This window comes from Myotis davidii, unplaced genomic scaffold, assembly GCF_000327345.1.
Source record: "Myotis davidii unplaced genomic scaffold, ASM32734v1 scaffold168, whole genome shotgun sequence".
Classification (NCBI taxonomy): domain Eukaryota; kingdom Metazoa; phylum Chordata; class Mammalia; order Chiroptera; family Vespertilionidae; genus Myotis; species Myotis davidii.
Genome location: NW_006383016.1, coordinates 8,043,698 through 8,062,668, shown reverse-complemented (window position 1 = coordinate 8,062,668; position 18,971 = coordinate 8,043,698). Strand labels below are relative to the sequence as shown.

The 18,971-nt window shown below is 36.4% G+C and overlaps 1 protein-coding gene across 9 annotated transcripts in view; it reads left to right on the top strand.

Annotated features, from left to right (window-relative positions):
* Window positions 1–18,971, top strand: part of HDAC9 (histone deacetylase 9) — a 455,800-nt gene that overhangs the window by 102,780 nt on the left and 334,049 nt on the right. For 4 of the 9 annotated variants that reach the window (XM_015558167.1, XM_015558161.1, XM_015558160.1 and 1 more), the window contains exon 7: window positions 16,142–16,273. The exons of the other annotated variants lie outside the window; for them this stretch is intronic. In XM_015558167.1, the coding sequence (XP_015413653.1) occupies window positions 16,142–16,273 (132 nt within the window). The remainder of the gene's footprint in view (window positions 1–16,141; window positions 16,274–18,971) is intronic. 9 annotated transcript variants of the gene reach the window in all.

The following is an 18,971-nucleotide window of genomic DNA, read 5'->3' as shown; positions in this document are numbered from 1 at the left end:
TTGCAACTCCAACTCTGAGGCCCGGCTGACTGAACACAGGTTTCTGGGATGGTTTAGGTTCTATAATTGCAACATAGTTGCTTAGAGTGCAGCTCAGAGCTGGGCAGCGGCAGGCGGGGATGGCTTCCTCCATCACTGGAGCAAGCAAGCCTCCTGTTCGCTTCAGCTGCCTGGCTGCCGGCCGCCATCTTGGTTGCAGATAATTTGCATATTGCCTTGATTAGCCAATGGGAAGTGTGTTGGAGGTACGGTTAATTACCATGTTTGTCTATTATTAGATAGGATTGTTTTCTGACAAGCAACATATAGTTGGATCTTTTGTTTTGTTTTGTTTTGTTTGTTTGTTTTAACCCACTGTGACAGTCTCTTTAGTGTATTAGACCATTCACATTTAAAGTGGTTATGGATATAGTTAAATTAATATCTACCAAGTTTGTAATGGTTTAATAATCATTGTACTTATTCTCTCTCTGTTTTTTAAATCTTCCCTCTTTTTCTGACTTCTCTGGTTTTAATGGAGTATTTTATATGATTCCATCTTCTCTATCTTAGCATATCAATTGTACCTCTTTAAAAAAAATTTTTTTTGTTCCCTGGCCATTGTGGCTCAGTTGGTTGAATGTTGTCCTATGTACTGAAAGGCTGGTTCGATTCCGGGTCAGGGCACATGCCCAGGTTGTGGGCTCCATCCCTGGTCAGGGTGCCTGTATGAGGCAGCCAGTTGATGTTTCTCTCTTACATCCTCACATCAAAGTTTCTACCTCTCTCTCTCCCTCTCCTTTTCTCTCCCTCTAAAATCAATAGAAAAAAAAATATATTTTTAAAATTTCTTTTGCGAGTTTAAAGTACACAGTTACATCTAATCCACATCAACTTACCAATAATATTATACTGCTAAATAGATAAGGTACCTTATAACAGGTATTCCCAGTTCCTCTCTCCCATCCTGTATAATATTGTTGTTATTAACTTCACTGTTACATGAGCTAACATCAGCCAATAAATTGTTGATATTATTATTATTATTTTGAATAACCTATTATATCAATGAAAAATAAGAAAAATAAAATATTTTCTTTTACATTCACATATTCCTTCCTTTATATAGATCTGAGTTTTGACCTGTATCTTGTTTTTGTTTGTTTTTTCCTTGGCGAAGGACTTATTTTAATATTTCTTGCAAAGCAAGTCCATAGGCATTAGATTTCCTTAGTTTTTATTTATCTGCAAAAACTTTTATTTCTACTTCTTGTTTATTTATCTGCAAAAACTTTTATTTCTACTTCTTGTATAATTTCACTGAATACAGAATTCTAGATTGCTGGGTTTTCTTCTTGTAACTCTTTAAACACTTCACTATATTCTCTTCTTGCTTACATGGTTTCTGACAAGAAATTTGATGTAATTCTCACCCTTCTTACTCTGTAGGCAAGTTGCTTTCTATTATTTTCTGGTTTCTTTGAGCAGATTCTCTTCATCTTTGATTTTCTGCAGTTGACTATGCTATATGTGTAGGGGTTTTGATTTTAGTGTTTATACTAAACACTATTCCCTGAGATTCCAGCCATTATTCAGATATTCTCTGTTCCTTTATATTCTTGTTATTCTGAGATTCCATCAGACATATGTTACATCTTTAGTAATTGTCCAAGAGTTCTGGGGCATTCTGTTATTTTTTCTTTGCCGTTCAGCTTGGGAAATCTCTACTCACTTTTCTTCAAGGGCATTGCTTCTTTCCTCAGCTATGTCCAGTCTACTGATGAGCCCATCAAAGGCATTCGTTGTTTCTGTGATTTTTATTTCAATTGTTTCCTTTTGATTCTTTCTTAGAGTTTTCATTTCCCAGCTTAAGTTTTCCCATATGTTATTGCATACTGTCAACTTCAAACTACCATATCTCATTGATTTTAAGATACTCATTTTTAAAATTTACTTTTTATTTTATTTTTAATTGAATTTATTGGGGTATATGGATTTCAGATGTACAGTTCTATAATACTTCAACTGTACATTGCATTGTGTGTTCACCCAAATTCAAGTCTCCTTCCCCATCACCATTTATCCCCCCTATAACCTCTTCTACCTCCCCCACCCCTGGTTAAGATCCTCATTTTTTAAACAACATATCTGAAATCAGAGAAATTCTAGTGAATATTTCATAGTTTAACTAGCAGTGTTTTTGCTATACAAGGTGATTGTGCATGTTACAATTGATAAATTACTATAGTATTTACCCAAGAATTAAATGGCTTAGAATAGTAAGATTCCTTGTGATAAAGAAAGAGCACAAATTTATATGTGTTTTTCAGCTGTCAGAGGGGAAGGAGGTGGGGGTGACTGGATGAAAAGGTTTGCCAAAGAACATATATGCATAACCCATGGACATGTGGTGATGGCTGGAGGGAAGTGGGGGCAGGGGCTGGGTGTAGGTGTACAAAGAGGCAGGGAGATGGGGACATCTGTAATAGGGTGAACAATGAAAATATAGTTAAAATTGTAAAAAGCATAATAGAAAAATAATGTCCCCCCAATTTTTTTTATTCAAAAGTTAGTTATGATTTTAGGTTAGAATTAAGAACAAGATGCTTTAGCAGTTCAATAAATACATTGGTCTCACAGATTGTGTATGCAATATGTTTGATGACTAGTTGGAGCTAAGAGCAAGTATTAATTGAGAGTTGTGTGATAATTCATCAACCATGTAAACACTTTGAAAATCTAACTCAAGTTATTTGCCTGTGGGGGAAACTAGTGTGAAGAAGCTAATATAGACTAGGCCAGTGATGACGAACCTTTTGAGCTCGGCGTGTCAGCATTTTGAAAAACCCTGACTTAACTCTGGTGCCGTGTCACATATAGAAATTTTTTGATATTTGCAACTATAGTAACAAAGATTTATATTTTTGATATTTATTTTATATATTTAAATCCCATTTAACAAAGAAAAATCAACCAAAACAATGAGTTCGCGTGTCACCTCTAACATGCGTGTCATAGGTTCGCCATCACTGGACTAGGGAGACAAGCATGGAGTGTAATCTCATGGTTTGGGGTTAGATCTGGCCGAGAATTCCACCACAGTGTTACCACTTAGAGCTGTGTGATCATGAGCTAGTTACAGGACTTCTCTGAGCCTCAGTTTTTTCAAGTGTCAAGTAAGGGAAATATTCCCCTTGCATAGTTACTGCAAGCAATGAAGTTACTGCATGCAAGTACCCAGCACAGTGCCTGACATAGGACAATCTCAGTATATATTGCCTGTATGAGTTACTAAGAATAAAGGTGTGGTGTTAGTAGTAGGAAGTATTCGTTGTAGCCATATGGTAAAATTGTAAAAGAATTGAAGTGGCAAAAAGAGTCTAGATTTGTGGTCTTAACCCTGTCACTAATATATGACCTTGAATACAGCATTTAATGATTTAGGATATTTGATTTCTCAATTAATTAAAATATTTGGAGCAAATGATTCCTAAGATTGTGTACAAGTCTAACAGCAAATATATCATCATGCTTTATGAAGAAGAGTAAGATAGAAAAATGTTAATGATTTGAAGAATGTATAAGTAAGAAATAAATGGTGGTGCTTTTGTAGAATTATATCTAAAATTCATTTTAATTAACTGTAGCAAAATCTAATGACATATTTTTCACTCCCCATAAAATACTCAATTAGAAATAGGCAGGACATTTTAGATAAGATTGGAATGAGAAATTGGCAAAAACAATAATTAAGACTTAAAAGCATTTAGCCATCTGTTGTATAATCATGAGAATGATTGAAAAATGACTCCTCCTTTGTAATATTCACGATTACATAACTTGAAACACTGGAAAAATATCCCACGCTAATATGTGCACATATATCGCTAGACATAGATAATGAAATGAATTAAAAGATGACAAAATAAATGATGAAATATTTGTGGCTATATTTTCTTTTAAATTTTGAGCTACTTTGAAATGAAAGTGCCCTCTGTGGCAGAGAAGTCTAGCAGAAACCATTATCAGTTTGCTCAGAAACCTTCTTAACATTTAAGGCAGTACATAATAACAGTTTATACTGCATGCTAGATTTTTTTCATTAAATGGTCTTAATTTACCTGTACAGAGCTATCTTTATTTCTAATGATCTCTTCTTTTAGAAAACCTTTTTATTTCAACATTTATACTGATTCTTCCATTCTTTACCACCCATTCATACATGAGTTCAATTCAAAAGTCATTTTTTATGAAAAGTTGATTCCCACATTTTCCTTCTCTGTATGCCCATTTTTCTGTAATTTTTGCAGTAAAGGCTGGCAATCATATGTAAATTATTAAATATCATATTTTATACTGTTGTTTTTATCTTATTTTGCCCAATTGGATGAGAAAAATGTCTTTGAGACTTTGTAACATCTTCATTTCTTTCCCCTCTGTTTTTAAAAATACAATTTTATTGATTTCAGAGAGGAAGGGAGAGTGAAAGAGAGATAGAAACATCAGTGAGAGAGAATCGATTGGCTGCCTCTTGTATGTCCCACACTTCCGATCAAGCCTGCAACCCAGGCATGTGCTTGGGAATCGAACCCGGACCTCCTAGTTGATAGGTCAATGTTCAACCACTGAACATATTTATTTCTCATCTAACAAATTACACATTGTTTTGGGCTTATTAGTAGGTATTAAAGACATAAATATCAATAAAAAGGATCTTTGCCCTTAAGGAACTCACAGTTGGCGATAGTGAGGCACATGTATAGGTTAATAGAAGGTGAATTGAAAGTTAATTTAATTGAGCACTTGACCCACCTTGCTTTTTGAGGAGCTACTATTTCACTTTTCTAGGTTATAAACATCTTGAGTGAAAGCAAAGATTCAAACCACCTGAAGAATGCAGATAAGAGAAAACACTGAGATATTATTTTTTAAGTTATATATTTAATTTAAAATTTCCAGTATATTTCATTGGAATTATCTATTTTGATGATATTACATTACTAGAGGCCCAGTGCACAAATTCGTGCACAGGTGGGGTCCCTTGGCCTGGCCAGTGATTGGGGCCGATCAGAGCCAGCTGACCAGGGGGAGAGACTGCGGAAGGTTGGCCGGCCGCCGGAGGTTGGCTGTGGGAGTGCACTGACTACCAGGGGACAGCTCCTGCATTGAGCATCTGCACCCTGGTGGTCAGTGCACAGCATAACAACTGGTCATAATGGTCGCTTAGGCTTTTATATGTATAGATTTTAAAATTGATAACAACAATTTTTCAGAGAGAATTTATTAGCCCACTACAGTTGTATAGGGGGGGTTCTTTGAGGATAGCATAGACTAAACTGCCCAGAAGAATTTTCTGTAATGATGAAAAGATCTGTATCTACCCTGTCCAATTCAGTAGCCACTAGACAGATGTAGGCACTTTATTTATTATTTAATTCTTACTGAGGATATGTTCATTGATTTTAGAGAGAGAGGAAGGAGAAGAGAAAAAAAACATTGATGTGAGAGAGAAACACAAATCAGTTGCCTCCCTGACCCACACAGACCAGTTTTCAAACCCACAACCTAGGTGTGTACCCTGATCAGGGATTGAACCCGTAACCTTTTGGTGTGTGAGATGATACTCAAACCCGGCCAGGGCTGATGTAGTCACTTGAAATTGAACACAAAATGTGGCTGTTGTGTCTGAGGAGATAATTTTTTGTTGACAAATTTTAATTAATTGAAATTTATATATTCACATGTTGCTAGCTAGAAACTATCATATAGACCACACAGTGATAGACCTAGGAAGGCACGTATGTGGCTGACGTGTCACAAAATACCTGCAGTCCCCAAGGCACAAGTCACTAATCAGTCACAGTAAACTCTTCCCTATGAGCTAGCCTTAGACCCATTCTACATCACATAACCCAAAGAAAAGACAATGCCTGAGCAGAATTAAGATTTTTCAGGACTCTTAATTCTTAAGTAACAAGCATGCAATAGTATAAATTAGCTTAGTTTCAAAAAGGTGTGTGTGTGTGGGGGGGGAGGGGTTGTGTGGATTTGGAGGGTTCATTTAACTGAATCTTTTGAGTGTCCAGATGCTTAAATGATGCTAGTTCAATATGTTCACATGTTGTTATTAGAAATACAAGTTCCTGACCTGGTTTTGCTGGACTTTACATATAGTAATGTTCCCTTCAAATGGTGACTAGGATAACCCAGTACAGCCCTAGGCTTACCCCTTAACAGCTTAACAAGAACAGCAAAAATAAGCAAGCTCTTTCCCCCTAGTACAGCTTTGAGCAATTCCCAGGACTAACTCTCTGAAACAGCTGGGTCCTGTACCAACCCTGAGTCACTCATTCACAGTGAGGTCAGTTATGCTGGGGGGAAGAGCTGAGGGACACCACTTGCCACCCTGGGTGTTTGGGCGGAGTCCCCACCAGCTTTTTCTCTTTTTTAAAGTCGGAATCATCATTTTAGATGTGTTTTTCTTCCATAATACCTAGTGTCTAGCCTTGCACAGAGCAAGTGCTCAGTCAGTATTTGTTGATAGGAGTGTCTCATTCTTTTTACCTAACTGTTCTTACTCCTTGTTTAGAAATGTTAAATCATAATTAAAACGAATAAAATGAGAATCAGAGTAGCATTCTCTTTTTTTTTTCCACTCTTAGCTCAAGTACAACATTTAAACCACCTGAAATAGAATAAACTGGTTAGAAAAACAGTGCTGTTCTTTGAGCTCCTATGGAACATAAATTCAGTGAAAACCTGTTCAAACCACAACTCTGATTAAAGGTTTTAGCTGCCAAATAATATGTTCTGGTTAAAGCCAAGTTAGTATTATGGAGTGTTTCATGAATAACAGCAAAGGCTTTATATTTTGCCGTTGATTTTCTCATGGGAAACTCATGTAAAGGAGAGTGATACCTCCCTGTTGACTTTAACTTTTAGAAATGCAAAGCATGCTGAAATTGTACATAATTCTCTTCTAACGAAAAGGAAATAGCATTTCAATGGTTTTCCTCAATGTCTAGTTGAGTTATGGTGGGGCACAACAATTGATTTACCAGATGGGAGGTTACATTTTCTATTTAGCTGATTAAGTTGTAGGACACTGGGATTGCATCTCATACCATAAGGATCCCATGTAAAAGCAAAAATATTTTAATTAACTACATTTTGAAAGGGCTAATTAGAGGTTTAAATTTTCACCCCCTCTTTTTACTTACATTGCACTAGAAAGGGAAATTGTTCTTAGAGACAGGCCATTTCATAGTTATTTGGCTTAATAATTTAATATCTCAAGTGGAATCTGTTTTTAAAAACAGTAACATGGTCCCACTTGAGTGAGTTTTGGATATTGCTTGCTTATTGTGGCTATTTAATATATACAAAGTACTCTCAGCATTTTAGGGTTAAAATAAATGATCCTTAACTTATACCCTTATGGAACTTTAGCTGAAAAAAGTAAAAGTAAAAAAGCTATATTTTTTCTCTCCTTTGGATCGTTTTTACAAATAAGCAAATATATTACTAAAACCTTTGTCATTTGTAGAAAACTAGAGGCCTGGTGCATGAATTCATGCAAGGGTGGGGTCCAGCAATCAGGGCCAATCCGGGCTGTCTCACCCAGTCCCAATCAGGGTCGATTGGGGCCAGCTGGCCAGGGGGAGAGACTGCAGGAGGTTGGCTGTTGGAGTGCACTAACCACCAGGGTGCAGCTCCTGCATAGAGCATCTGCTCACTGGTGGTCACTGCGTGTCATAGCTACCGGCCAGTCATCTGGTCGCTTAGACTTTTATATATATATTTTTTATATGATAAAGTGGTAAATACTAATTTTAGATAAAGTATCAGCCTGGTATTTTTGCTAATTGATGGGTATATATCATTAATAGTTTTCTTCAATATCCTACTTTCTTACCTAAAAATAATACAACAAAAATATAACACAGTAAAACCTGATCTCATTAGAATATTCAGATTTTCAATGCAATGCCAACCTTGGAATTCATTAGACTGTTTCTATGGCTTCTGTAATAAATTAGGACAAACTTAGTTGCTTAAAATAACACATTTATTATCTGGATGTCAGAAGCCCAAAATGAGTCTCACGGGGCTAGAATAAAGGTGTCAGCAGGATCATGTTCCTTTCTGGGGGCTCTAGGGAAAATTCCATTTCCTGGCTTTTCCAGGAACAGGGGCTGCCCACATTCTCTGTCATGTGGACCCTTCCATCCTCAACACCAGCAATGACTAGTTGAGTCTTTCTCACACTGCGTCATTCTAACCCTCTTATGCTACTCTCTTCCGTATTTTTAAAGGATCTTGTGATTATATCGGGCCAACCTAGATAACCCAGGATAATTTCTTTAACTTTAAATCAGTTGGTTATCAACCTTAAATCTATCTGCAACCTTAATTCCCTTTTTACCATGTAAAGTAATAGTCATAAGTTCTGGGGAGTAGGACGTAGACATCTTTAGGGAGGAGGCATTATTCTGTCTACCTTAGAGTTTTAATTAGGGTGATGTTTTCTACAGGGTACTTTGATTTTCTACCCCTTTATCATTTTATTTGAAGTTTGTTTTGAGGTTTACTTATTCAGACAGTCCTCCAAAGAAATGGAGCTAAATCGAGGATGTTTGGCTAAAGGTCTATATGGAGAAGGGTTCTGAGGTGACCTTCATAAATCCAGAGGCAAAAATATTTCCTTTTACATCAGTCTGAACTCTTTAAAGTCAGAGAAAGGATATTACTCTCCACATTTGCAGGCAAGAGAATTGAGGCACAGAAACATTGAGTAATACTTCACCCAAATCACAAAATTAGCAGCAGAGTCTAAACTGGAAAACAAATCCAGACTCTTATGAAGGTAACCAGGTGCACAAGCTGAGAGCACAAGTAAGTACAATAAAAGTTAAATTTATGCTGAGTCCCAGGGAGTTATCAGGAGATAGGTATTAATTTCCTGAATGAGAACGTGTGTGCTGTCCCAGCAGGTGTTTCTATCAAATACAGACTGGGCTGCCCCAGGCAGATCTCACCCACTAAGATGGTCCACAACAGCTAGTGAAATCAGTTCACACCTCTTTTTATACATGTAGCCCTGAAGTGTCTGGGTAGAAACTGTGTTAAAAAGAGTTACACCCACAAATAATACTACTCATGACATTTCTATTTAAAAGAGTCTATAAAAGATACACCTAATAGAGGATAAATATAAAACTGTAAAACACAGTGTGCCCTTTTATTTCCATGCATAGACAGGAGTTAGTTCATTATTGAAAAGATGAATAGAATTGAGTAATTCTGAATTTTTATTTATCAGTATTGATTTTTAGAACTAAACAGGATTATTATAAGAAAAAATAAAAGCATATTTATAAAGTCAGACTTCCCCAAAAGTAGCGTGTTATTTAAGTTGTGAGATACTAGCTCAGAAGTAAGACTGTATTATAAATCTGTAGGATTCAGGCTAAGAAATTTTCATAAACTGAATTGAAGAAAATTAAAACTTGCTCCTAATCTGTTTGTTTTAATGATCATTCTAAATTTTGTATATTTTCAAAATGTAGATCTTTCAAATTCACATTTGAAAAAGTAAAGCATATAAAGGAATTAACATATAAATGTATTCTAGACTTTATGGGATATGTATTTCCTGGACTCCCAAACATAGTAATTTTTCTGCATTCCATAAAAGGAACATTCCTTCTCCATTCCACATCTGCTATAGAAGACCTCTTGTGGTACATTCAACATCATGAAACTCTTAGTTAGAAATAAGACAATTTGAAGTTTAGCCAGTTCTCTTCTCAACGTTTTCAAACCAGCCTTTTAATGTAAGTTTTCTGCCATGCATGGACACATGCAAGCATGAATTTATTCACTCAACAACTGTTTATTGAGACCCACCATGAGTCTCTGTAGTTGGTAAGTACTGAGAATAGACATAAAATCAGTTACTACATTTATTGCTCTGAGCACTACGTGTGGTAATTTCAGTGAAACAGTGAGGGTTAAAACCATATTGCAGTAGTTTGAGGTTTAGAAGTGGTGATAGGAAGTGTAAGTCTATGTAAAAATAATACAAAACTTGACTGTGAACTAAAGTATAGATGCAGACAATAGCCAATAATATCTGTATCTCAGGAGGGCTTATTTTTACTTGAATGGGAAAGATCTGAGCATACATACATACATGCTGAAAAGAAAGCCAGAAGAGAGCAGGAGCTTGAAGGTACAGATTTGAATAGCGTCTGTTAGTATTGCATAATTTAGCTAATTTTTGCTTCATATATATCTTTGAAGCCTTAACTTGCATTCAGTATCCCTTCCATACCCCACTAGCATATTTGATCTCTATTCCTTGAATTTGCCAGTACCTTCCTCTGGACGAAGTACATAGAACTATGCTTCCCTCCCACCTCTGTGGGTCAGGATCTCACTGGGCGCCCAGGATTTCCTCTCAAGGCCCATGAATCTGTATCCTACAGCCACGACACTCTGCTTACGCCTATCACATGGCATTAATCACAGTGTATTATTCATTGTTATACCAGCCTTTTCTCGATCATTGATTCAGTAACTAATGGGTTTATTTTTATCTAATAGGCTCTGTATAAATGTTAAATAAACAATGGAAACATAACTAGACATGTTCACACACATGTATTCATTACCTAGTCTTCATGGAACTTGTAGACTTGGCTCTCAAAATTGTTATTCAATAGCTCTTAATTAAATTTAATTAAACAAGGGAACCAACTAAATTGATCATTTTAATCTTAACTGTAGTGATGAAATATTTCATCACACATTATAATTTTAATTTCTTTCTGTCCAGAATCACAGTATTTGATTAAAGCATCTTAACTGATAAAAATGGTAATTTTTACCTTAAATGCCATAAAAATTCAAAGGAAATAGCTATTTCTTCCTCCATTTGCCCTCATTTTTTAAAGAAAGCATTGAGTAATATTTGTGCATTCATTCATTTACTCATGAGACTTTTTTGAAAGCTGATAAAGCCAGATGAGCATCAGGCATTCTGGGAAAACATGGTGAGGAGAAGGAAAGGGGGTTCAGCCGAGAGGACTGCTCTTGCATGAGGAAGCTGAGTGGCTTGTCGTGGGCCTTTGGGCTCCGGAAGCCTCTGCACTGGCTCCTGAGGTGAGGCATCCAGGCACACTGAGGGAAGATGCCCACCCAGAGCTTTAGCTAGGCCTCCTATTCTCCTTATGATCACGTCCAGTGAGCGCGAAGAACTTCTATCTACCATGATAGGTGGTATTGAATTTTTGTCTAAGTTGTTGGTGTAAGGAATATTCATAATTTAGGATGAAAAGTGAACAGAGACTAAATAAAAACAGCAATCATTCTTAGTAGATGGTACTGTATTTACAACATAGAACAAAATAGTGTGGAAATTATAAACAGGCAAGTTAAAAAAAGTGATGAAAATAAGTAAAGTCAATTATTCACCAAAAAGTGTTTAACATATTCTGAGTAAAAGATCAGAAAAGGATTATTGTTATAGTTGTTGCTGTCATTATAGGTAACGTTGCACTCAGCGACAGAAAAGGATTATTGTTATAGTTGTTGCTGTCTAACGTTGCACTCAGCAAAGGGAATAGACCAGTTGTCAGTTGTAGTCTTCAGTCCCTCTACTTATCTTTGCATTTTAGTTGTTTTGTTTTATTTTAATATAAGCTCCCTGATCTTATGTGTGGACTGCATTAAGCATTCATCTATTCAACTTCTATCTATTGAACAACTTACCTTTTGACAGGTAGTTGAGTTAGTAACTTTGTCCCACCCCTCTAATCTTCCACCACAATGCTTGGTAGGCATTGTTACTGCTCTGTAATAGATGATAAAATGACTAATGGAGATAAGCAACTCACCCAGGGTTGCCGTTAGTACATGGAAAAGTTAGCCTTGAAATCTGAGTCCGGCCTGTTTGTTTGAGAGACCTCGTTGCTTCTACAAAAGATAGTACCCATGTCTGTATGTGTGTGCACATGTGTGAAAACGAAACACACTCCAGTCTCAGGGAAATGAAAAGTCTGGGTCTTGTCACTTTACTGTGCCTTGGAATCCGAATTTTTTAAGCTGTGATTCTGCTACTTAACTTTACTAATTATTTGCTATTGTTTGCTCTCATAATGTCACACCGAAGATCATTCTCTACCATGGAAATCCGTATGAGAAGAAAGATTTGAAATAAATTTACTTTATGAAACGGAAGCATTTCTTCTGTTTCCTTTTGTTCACTTATTTTTTTTTCTTTTAAGTAAAAAGAGAAACCATTTTTTGTTCTGTCCTCTTTATCTTAATATTGATTGTTTTACTTAAATAATGATAATCAATTTTTCATGCAAGGTTTCCATCTCAGCAGACAAATGCATTTAGATGGGCACACACACTAAAGCTTTGCTTCTGTTTCTGTGATTAATTGAGATGCAGAGAGTGATGGGTGTGGGGTAAAAATAGAAATGCAATTAGTGCAACTAGGCATGAAATACGTTCAAATACAAGCAGAATGTCTCCCCAGTTACTGATCTCTTTCGGGGCTCTTGGGGATTTGCATTCCATTAGTAAGTCGCTGGAATGGAAATCTTCAGACTTTAGGGAGACCAGAGCATTAAGAAAAATGGAATTAACTTTAACTGCAAACTGAGTCAGCACAATAGGCCATTAATTCTTCTGCCTGGGTGTATATCATGCTGAGCTTTGGTGGGCGGGCTTCTGAAATGCTAGGACTGAGTTTATAAAGCATTGCAAGGACTAAATGATGGTTATCTATCATCCCAGACTTTGCCCTCACCACTGGCAAACTGATATCTACTGTGACTCAGAACCAGTATTGAAATATAGGCAAACATGTTTGCTAAAACCGATGGATATGGACATTTCCTTAGAAAAATTGCATACAGTCTATTTTAAGAAAATTAATTTATGTTGCACTTTATGGAATATCAATCATTCCTAGTATTAAAAAATCCTTGTCCTCAATTGATAGAAAAAAGTCACAATGCCTCAAATATTATCATTTCAAATTGAGAAATTCCATCTTTCTGTATAGCTCCATAACCAATAGGAGTTGACTGACTTTGCTTTCTTTAGAAATAAGTAGTTTTACAGATATTTTAAAGTAAATTTCTAAGTATAAAATGTATTGAAATATTTTGTATTTTCAAGCTACCTATGGCACTCCTGATTTCTGATCATCTTCACTTCCTTCCCTTACTGTGCTCTGCATCCTCTGAGAATCTCAATCTCTAACAGATATCATCTCAACTTATCATCCCTGGGAAGGACAGTTGTTAACAACTGCCATGTAATGCTTGCTTACCCCAGGATTTCTCACACTTGGCAATACTGACATTTGGCTCTGGATAATTCTTTGTCATGAGGGCTACCCTGTGCATTGTGGGGTATTTAGAAAGATTCCTGGCCTCTGTCCACTGGATTCCAGGAGCAGCTCCCCATACTAGCAATGTCCCTTGGTGTCAAAAATCTTCTCTGATTGACTAGTTTATCTTCTACTAGATAGTATTTCATTTGATTCCATCAAAACTTTGCAAAATATGTAAGACTGTGTTAGAGTCTTGGCAGGAAACAGAACCTACACAGTATGGATCATAGACTTAGGATGCTTAGGGATGTTGAGGCACGCAGAAAACAGCAATAACAGGAAGCAATAATAGCAATAATTCCCTCCCCCGGGATTGAAGAAGCAAGGAGAGGAAACAATATTCCTGGAGTGCTGGGCAGGGTGGAGCCAGGGATCAGAGGCTTCCAGAGGGAGATGAATGCAGAGGAGACAAAGCTGATGCAGCACATGTTGAGGAGAGAGCATAGGACATCCTGGCCCCTCCCTCCTCCTCAATCTTTGGATCACTAGCCAGTCCTACCAGTAAATTGAGCACCAATGAAAGAATTGAATCTCACCAGCAAAGGACTAGACTGATGCAACCCTAGAATTCAGCCTCCATGAGCCCAGGTATCCAATCAGATGGTCACAGCCCTGTGAAATAAGGAAGGTTTTAGACTTCTATGTTTCACAATGAAGAGTCGGGCTCAGAAAGCACTAGAATCTCACTGACAACCCCACAGCTGGAAAGTGGTGTCATGTGGACTCAACTCCACGTGTTTCCACTGAAAACACAATGCCTTTTCTGCTCCACCATTTGAAGTGGTTAATCAATTGATTTACTCCCTCTGGACAGGTAACCGATAGTTTAATCCATTAGGGTGCATCATAAAATCATGCCTAGGTCCAAGTCTCAGAATCTGATATTTGTTCTGCGTATCCATTTAGTTAGGGATTCCTCTTTATTGGTTATAACTTTTCAGGGGCAAAATTGGTGTGGTTAGGGGAATTTTAAAATAAATATTTAAAGAAAAAGTCTAAGTAAATTAATACAGTGTGGGAGGCCCAGAAAGCGATAGATTTTAGGGGTGCAGTCATTGAGCTTTTTGTTCTCGATCCTCATTTCTTCCCCCTCCCCATTTTCTACTTGTACAATATTTTCAGGACCCCATTTTTTACTTTTTTCAATATTTCCAGTTGTAGAACACACAAAAAATTTAACTTGTTTTATTTTTTGCAACTGAATATTTCTTTCAAATTCTTATTTCACTTAGCCAGTTCCAAGAAAACCTAGAATATGCGGGTTCTTGGTTCAAGGAGAAGCTGCAGAGAAGTGGTGCAGGTGGGAGGGGAGCATTGAGGGGAGGGAGAGAACAAAGATAAAAACTTAAGTAGAAATATTTAAAGTCTAAAAGCAAAATAAATAAAGAGATAAATAAACTTTTAAATTCCACCTGTGATAGTATTTGTAGTCGGTACAATACAAAATTCCTTCAAAGAAAGCATTCTCATAGATCAAAAAATCAGGCAAAATTATAACATTGTGTCTGGTACAGATGATTAACAATACTTTGGAAAAGCAGTTTTTATATTTTTTATGGTATTCGGACTTAAGGTGGAGGAGCAGTATTACCGGTAGTTAGAAGACTGGACTTGAGCTAGACTGGTAGCTTCCGGCTTCACCCCAGTATATCTATGACCTTGGGCAAGTTACTTACCCTCTCTCTGTGTTTTGTTTTCACACTGATATATAATCAAGGTATAAATAGAGTCTATGCCATATGGATTTTTTTATGCTTAAACAAGTTAGTATTGACAAAGTGCTTAGAGCAGTTTGTCATAGAAATCAATCATTATATAAAATTTAGCTATAATCAGAAGTCATTATATAAATGTTAGCTATCACAATATAAATCAGTGGAACATAAGAATCACTATATAAATTTTATATAAAATACATAATGTAGAAATCACTATATAAAAGTTAGCTAACATCAGAAATGTCTTTTCCATCATCATCACCACCACTACCACCACCACCACCACCATCATCATTGATTTCTACTACCCAGAAATTCAATCCAATGTTTCCATTTTTCTAAAAGATAATTACTTAAAAACACAATAAATCATGACTAATTATAAAGTATCACTATTTTAAATAGTTTAACCGAAGAAATAACAACATATATATGAATAATGTGCATTTGTATTTCAGAACATATAACCTAACTCATAACTTTTTAGCTCTAACATTTGGCCACCCTTCCTTTCTAATTCATTGTATCCTCAACGTACAGAAAGTTTTATTTAAAGTGGTCAGAATGAGACATAAATTATATGCTACTGAGGTGTCTTCTTACTACCAGAAGTCAGGCCAGAGTCCCTGAAATCACATTAGGGCACTGTTTTTGTGGTTATTGAGTTTCACCCTTGAGAAAATTAGAAGGGCTGACACAGAAGGATAATAAATCTTACTCTGACCCAAACATATTTAGTGATTAAGTTTCCTGCTAACAATTCAATTCTGTTAGATAAAATAAATACAAAACTAATGTTTTAACTCCTTTTCCACTTTACATTTAGAGAAGTATAAAAGCATTTCACACATCTCATAAAAATAAGTACTATATTTGTCTGTTTAATTCAAGGTCAATGCCTTGTTTACATGCTTCGGGTTTTACTTTGAGGTGACAAGGGACTAAAAGAAGGGGGAGCCACTATTTATACACAGGAGCAACTGGCTCTCTATTTTTAATTTTTATCTATTTTCTTTGTCTCAATCCCCAGCCTCTGAGCCCAACTTGAAGGTGCGGTCCAGGTTAAAACAGAAAGTGGCAGAGAGGAGAAGCAGCCCCTTACTCAGGCGGAAGGATGGAAATGTTGTCACTTCATTCAAGAAGCGAATGTTTGAGGTGACAGGTAATTGAGGATTGGGCAGACACACACTAAAATAAATGCTGGTGGCAGGAATGAAAAAGAAAAGTTTAGAATAAATATGCCTGTTGCATTTGAGGAGATACATTTCTTGAAACAAGATTATATTGAAAATTCACTAGTAGTTCAGTAGTCACCAACTGTGTTAAACAGGAAATGAATGAAAAACAGAAAAATGTGTCAATCTAGGCATAACTAGGGAAGCCAAAGCTCACCTTAATCTTTTCAGAAACAGGCATTCCATTCGGGGAATGCCAACAGGAGGATATAACTTTTAATGAAATTTGATGAGAAATGAGCAGAGGGAGGTCAGAGAAGAACACTTCCCCATACTCAGACATGAATGTACGAAATACATCTGGGAAAATTAAACTACGTGGAACAGCAAACCTTGACTTTTCAACAAATTTACAGAACTCATAAATGACTTTATGTGTTTACTAGTGAACTGGGACTTATGGCAGGAGGGGGATATATTGCCTTTTATGAAGGGAAAGAATCTGTCATTTTCACTAGTCTCAAATGGAAGAGTTCTTATTTTTTTAGCTGCCCAGTTAGTAGTGGGGTGAACAGGTTAGGAAATTCAACCTGATGTCTTACAAAGCCCCCTAGTCCCAGTTGTACCTGGTCTGAAATTAGAGAAAACCAAGGGATACAAGAACCAAAAAAGCTAGCCAAAACAATAATACCAACTAATGTTTGGTGAGTACCTACTTAGAGCTATGCATTATGGCTGTCATTCCCTTCAGTTGCATCAATAAAGACATGGTAATCTACAACTATTTTTCTTCATTCTCAAGGAAAATTGTTCTTATACAAATGTAATCAGTTGCTGTATTATTTCTCCAAGACCAGATTCTATTCTTATCAGATTTCTAAAAAGTATTTTCTGTATCTCCTTTGCCAATGGTGATGTCTACTCTGGGGAGACAATATATAGAGAGATACTAATGCAATTTATTAGTTTGACGGGTTGTTTAGGGAGAAAAGTTTAGTCTTCTATTAAATCCTGACAGATTAATATGTTTATCTGAAGAAAAGTATTAGTGGGAAATTTTTTCCTTGAGGGATAAGCAATATTAAATAAAGAAAGAAAAATTATTTTGACTAGAGTTTATATTTATTTTACACTATAAAATACAATCACTAATTTAGATTAATTGGATTCTAAACTAAGAGTTAATAGACTTCTTTTTTCAAGTAAAAATCTTAAGTTTTCATAATAGAGGTCCTTGGTGTGGTTGGAGAGTTGGGGAGTGAAGCAGTGCTTTAATGAATACAAAGAATAATCAACATATTAATTGTCTAATATAAATAAATATAGGTGGTTTTTCTAACTGGAGAGGGCAGACTCCCTCATAACAGAAAAACTTGAAGTAAATAGAAAAACATATAAATTGCTTTTTTTAACTTTAAATTTTTATTATGTAAGGTCATATTTATTTATCCTAATGTTCTTTTTTACTTTCCTCTTAATCTCTTTTCTTTATCATAGCCCTTTCTCTACAGTCACATCATTCTTGACAAATTGCAGTGAAATTTAGCTTAATGCCTGTCAGAGTTATGACTAATTCTCATTTATAGGATTTCCCATTCGCTAGTGTTTTACTCGAGTTTATTTTCCTTTGAAATGCCATGTTTTTCTCTTCCTAATTTTGAGAGGTAATGACTCCCCTTTTCATCTGAGAATAATAATGTGTATTCAGAACGAGGCCTGTGCATTTATTAGACACACATTTCTAGTAAATGAACAGAGACTGGTAGATATTTTAACAGGTTTGTTGTACTTGCTCTAAATGTGTTCAGAGAATGTGAATTACAGGACACACAGCTTTTTTCACCTGTCCTCCTTGTCCTTTCTCTGCCAGCTTTCGTGTCATTTGGGTGAGCTCTGTTTGGATCTTAATGCTAATTATTTTTGCTATCTGGTCAGAGAGTAGCGTAGCATCGTGGCAGTTAAATCGCTCTTGCTTTTTGGCGCTCACCTCTGTATCTCGCCTCCAGTGCGTAGGCTCAGTGGCTCCTGTCTGACACCTGTACCACCTCTTTCCTCCCAGTAGCTGACATGGAACCACTTGCCACCTTCCTCTGTTGCAAACTCAGGTTTTCTGCCCTTCTCCCTACCCAGGCCATGTTATTTTTTCAGTTCTAGGCCTTAGCACATCCCTGTGCCCATCGCCCTCTCTCCCACTCCCCCCTTCTCCATTGTCCCATTTCCTGAACTACTCTTAGTTAAGTCCTTGCTGCAATATCTTTTCTGAGATTTTTTTCTCATTGTTCCCAGAAAGTTAGTTGCTACATCTCCTCCCAGACCTTTTCCAGTGGGAAGTTGTAGAATCCTGTTCCAATATGTGTTGCTTTCCATTGTAGTGCTTATCACAGTGATTCTACATAAGGAAACCCTTCTGTCTGAATATCACATAAGATCTTATAAATAACATTTTATAAATAAGATCTTTTAAATTGACAAGACAGAATGTTTAAGGCAATAGTTCCTGTTGTTTTTTTTAAAGGCAGGGTATGGAAGTGAGACATCAAGGAAAAGTCAGGACTAGTCATACAGGAAAGACAGGAGTTAGGAGTCTGGGGGTGGAAAAGAAGCTTCTAGGATGATTTTTTTAAATGTGCATTTTCTTCTTTAAAAGAAAAGTAACCAAGACAGGCAGAGGTTAAAAAAACCCAA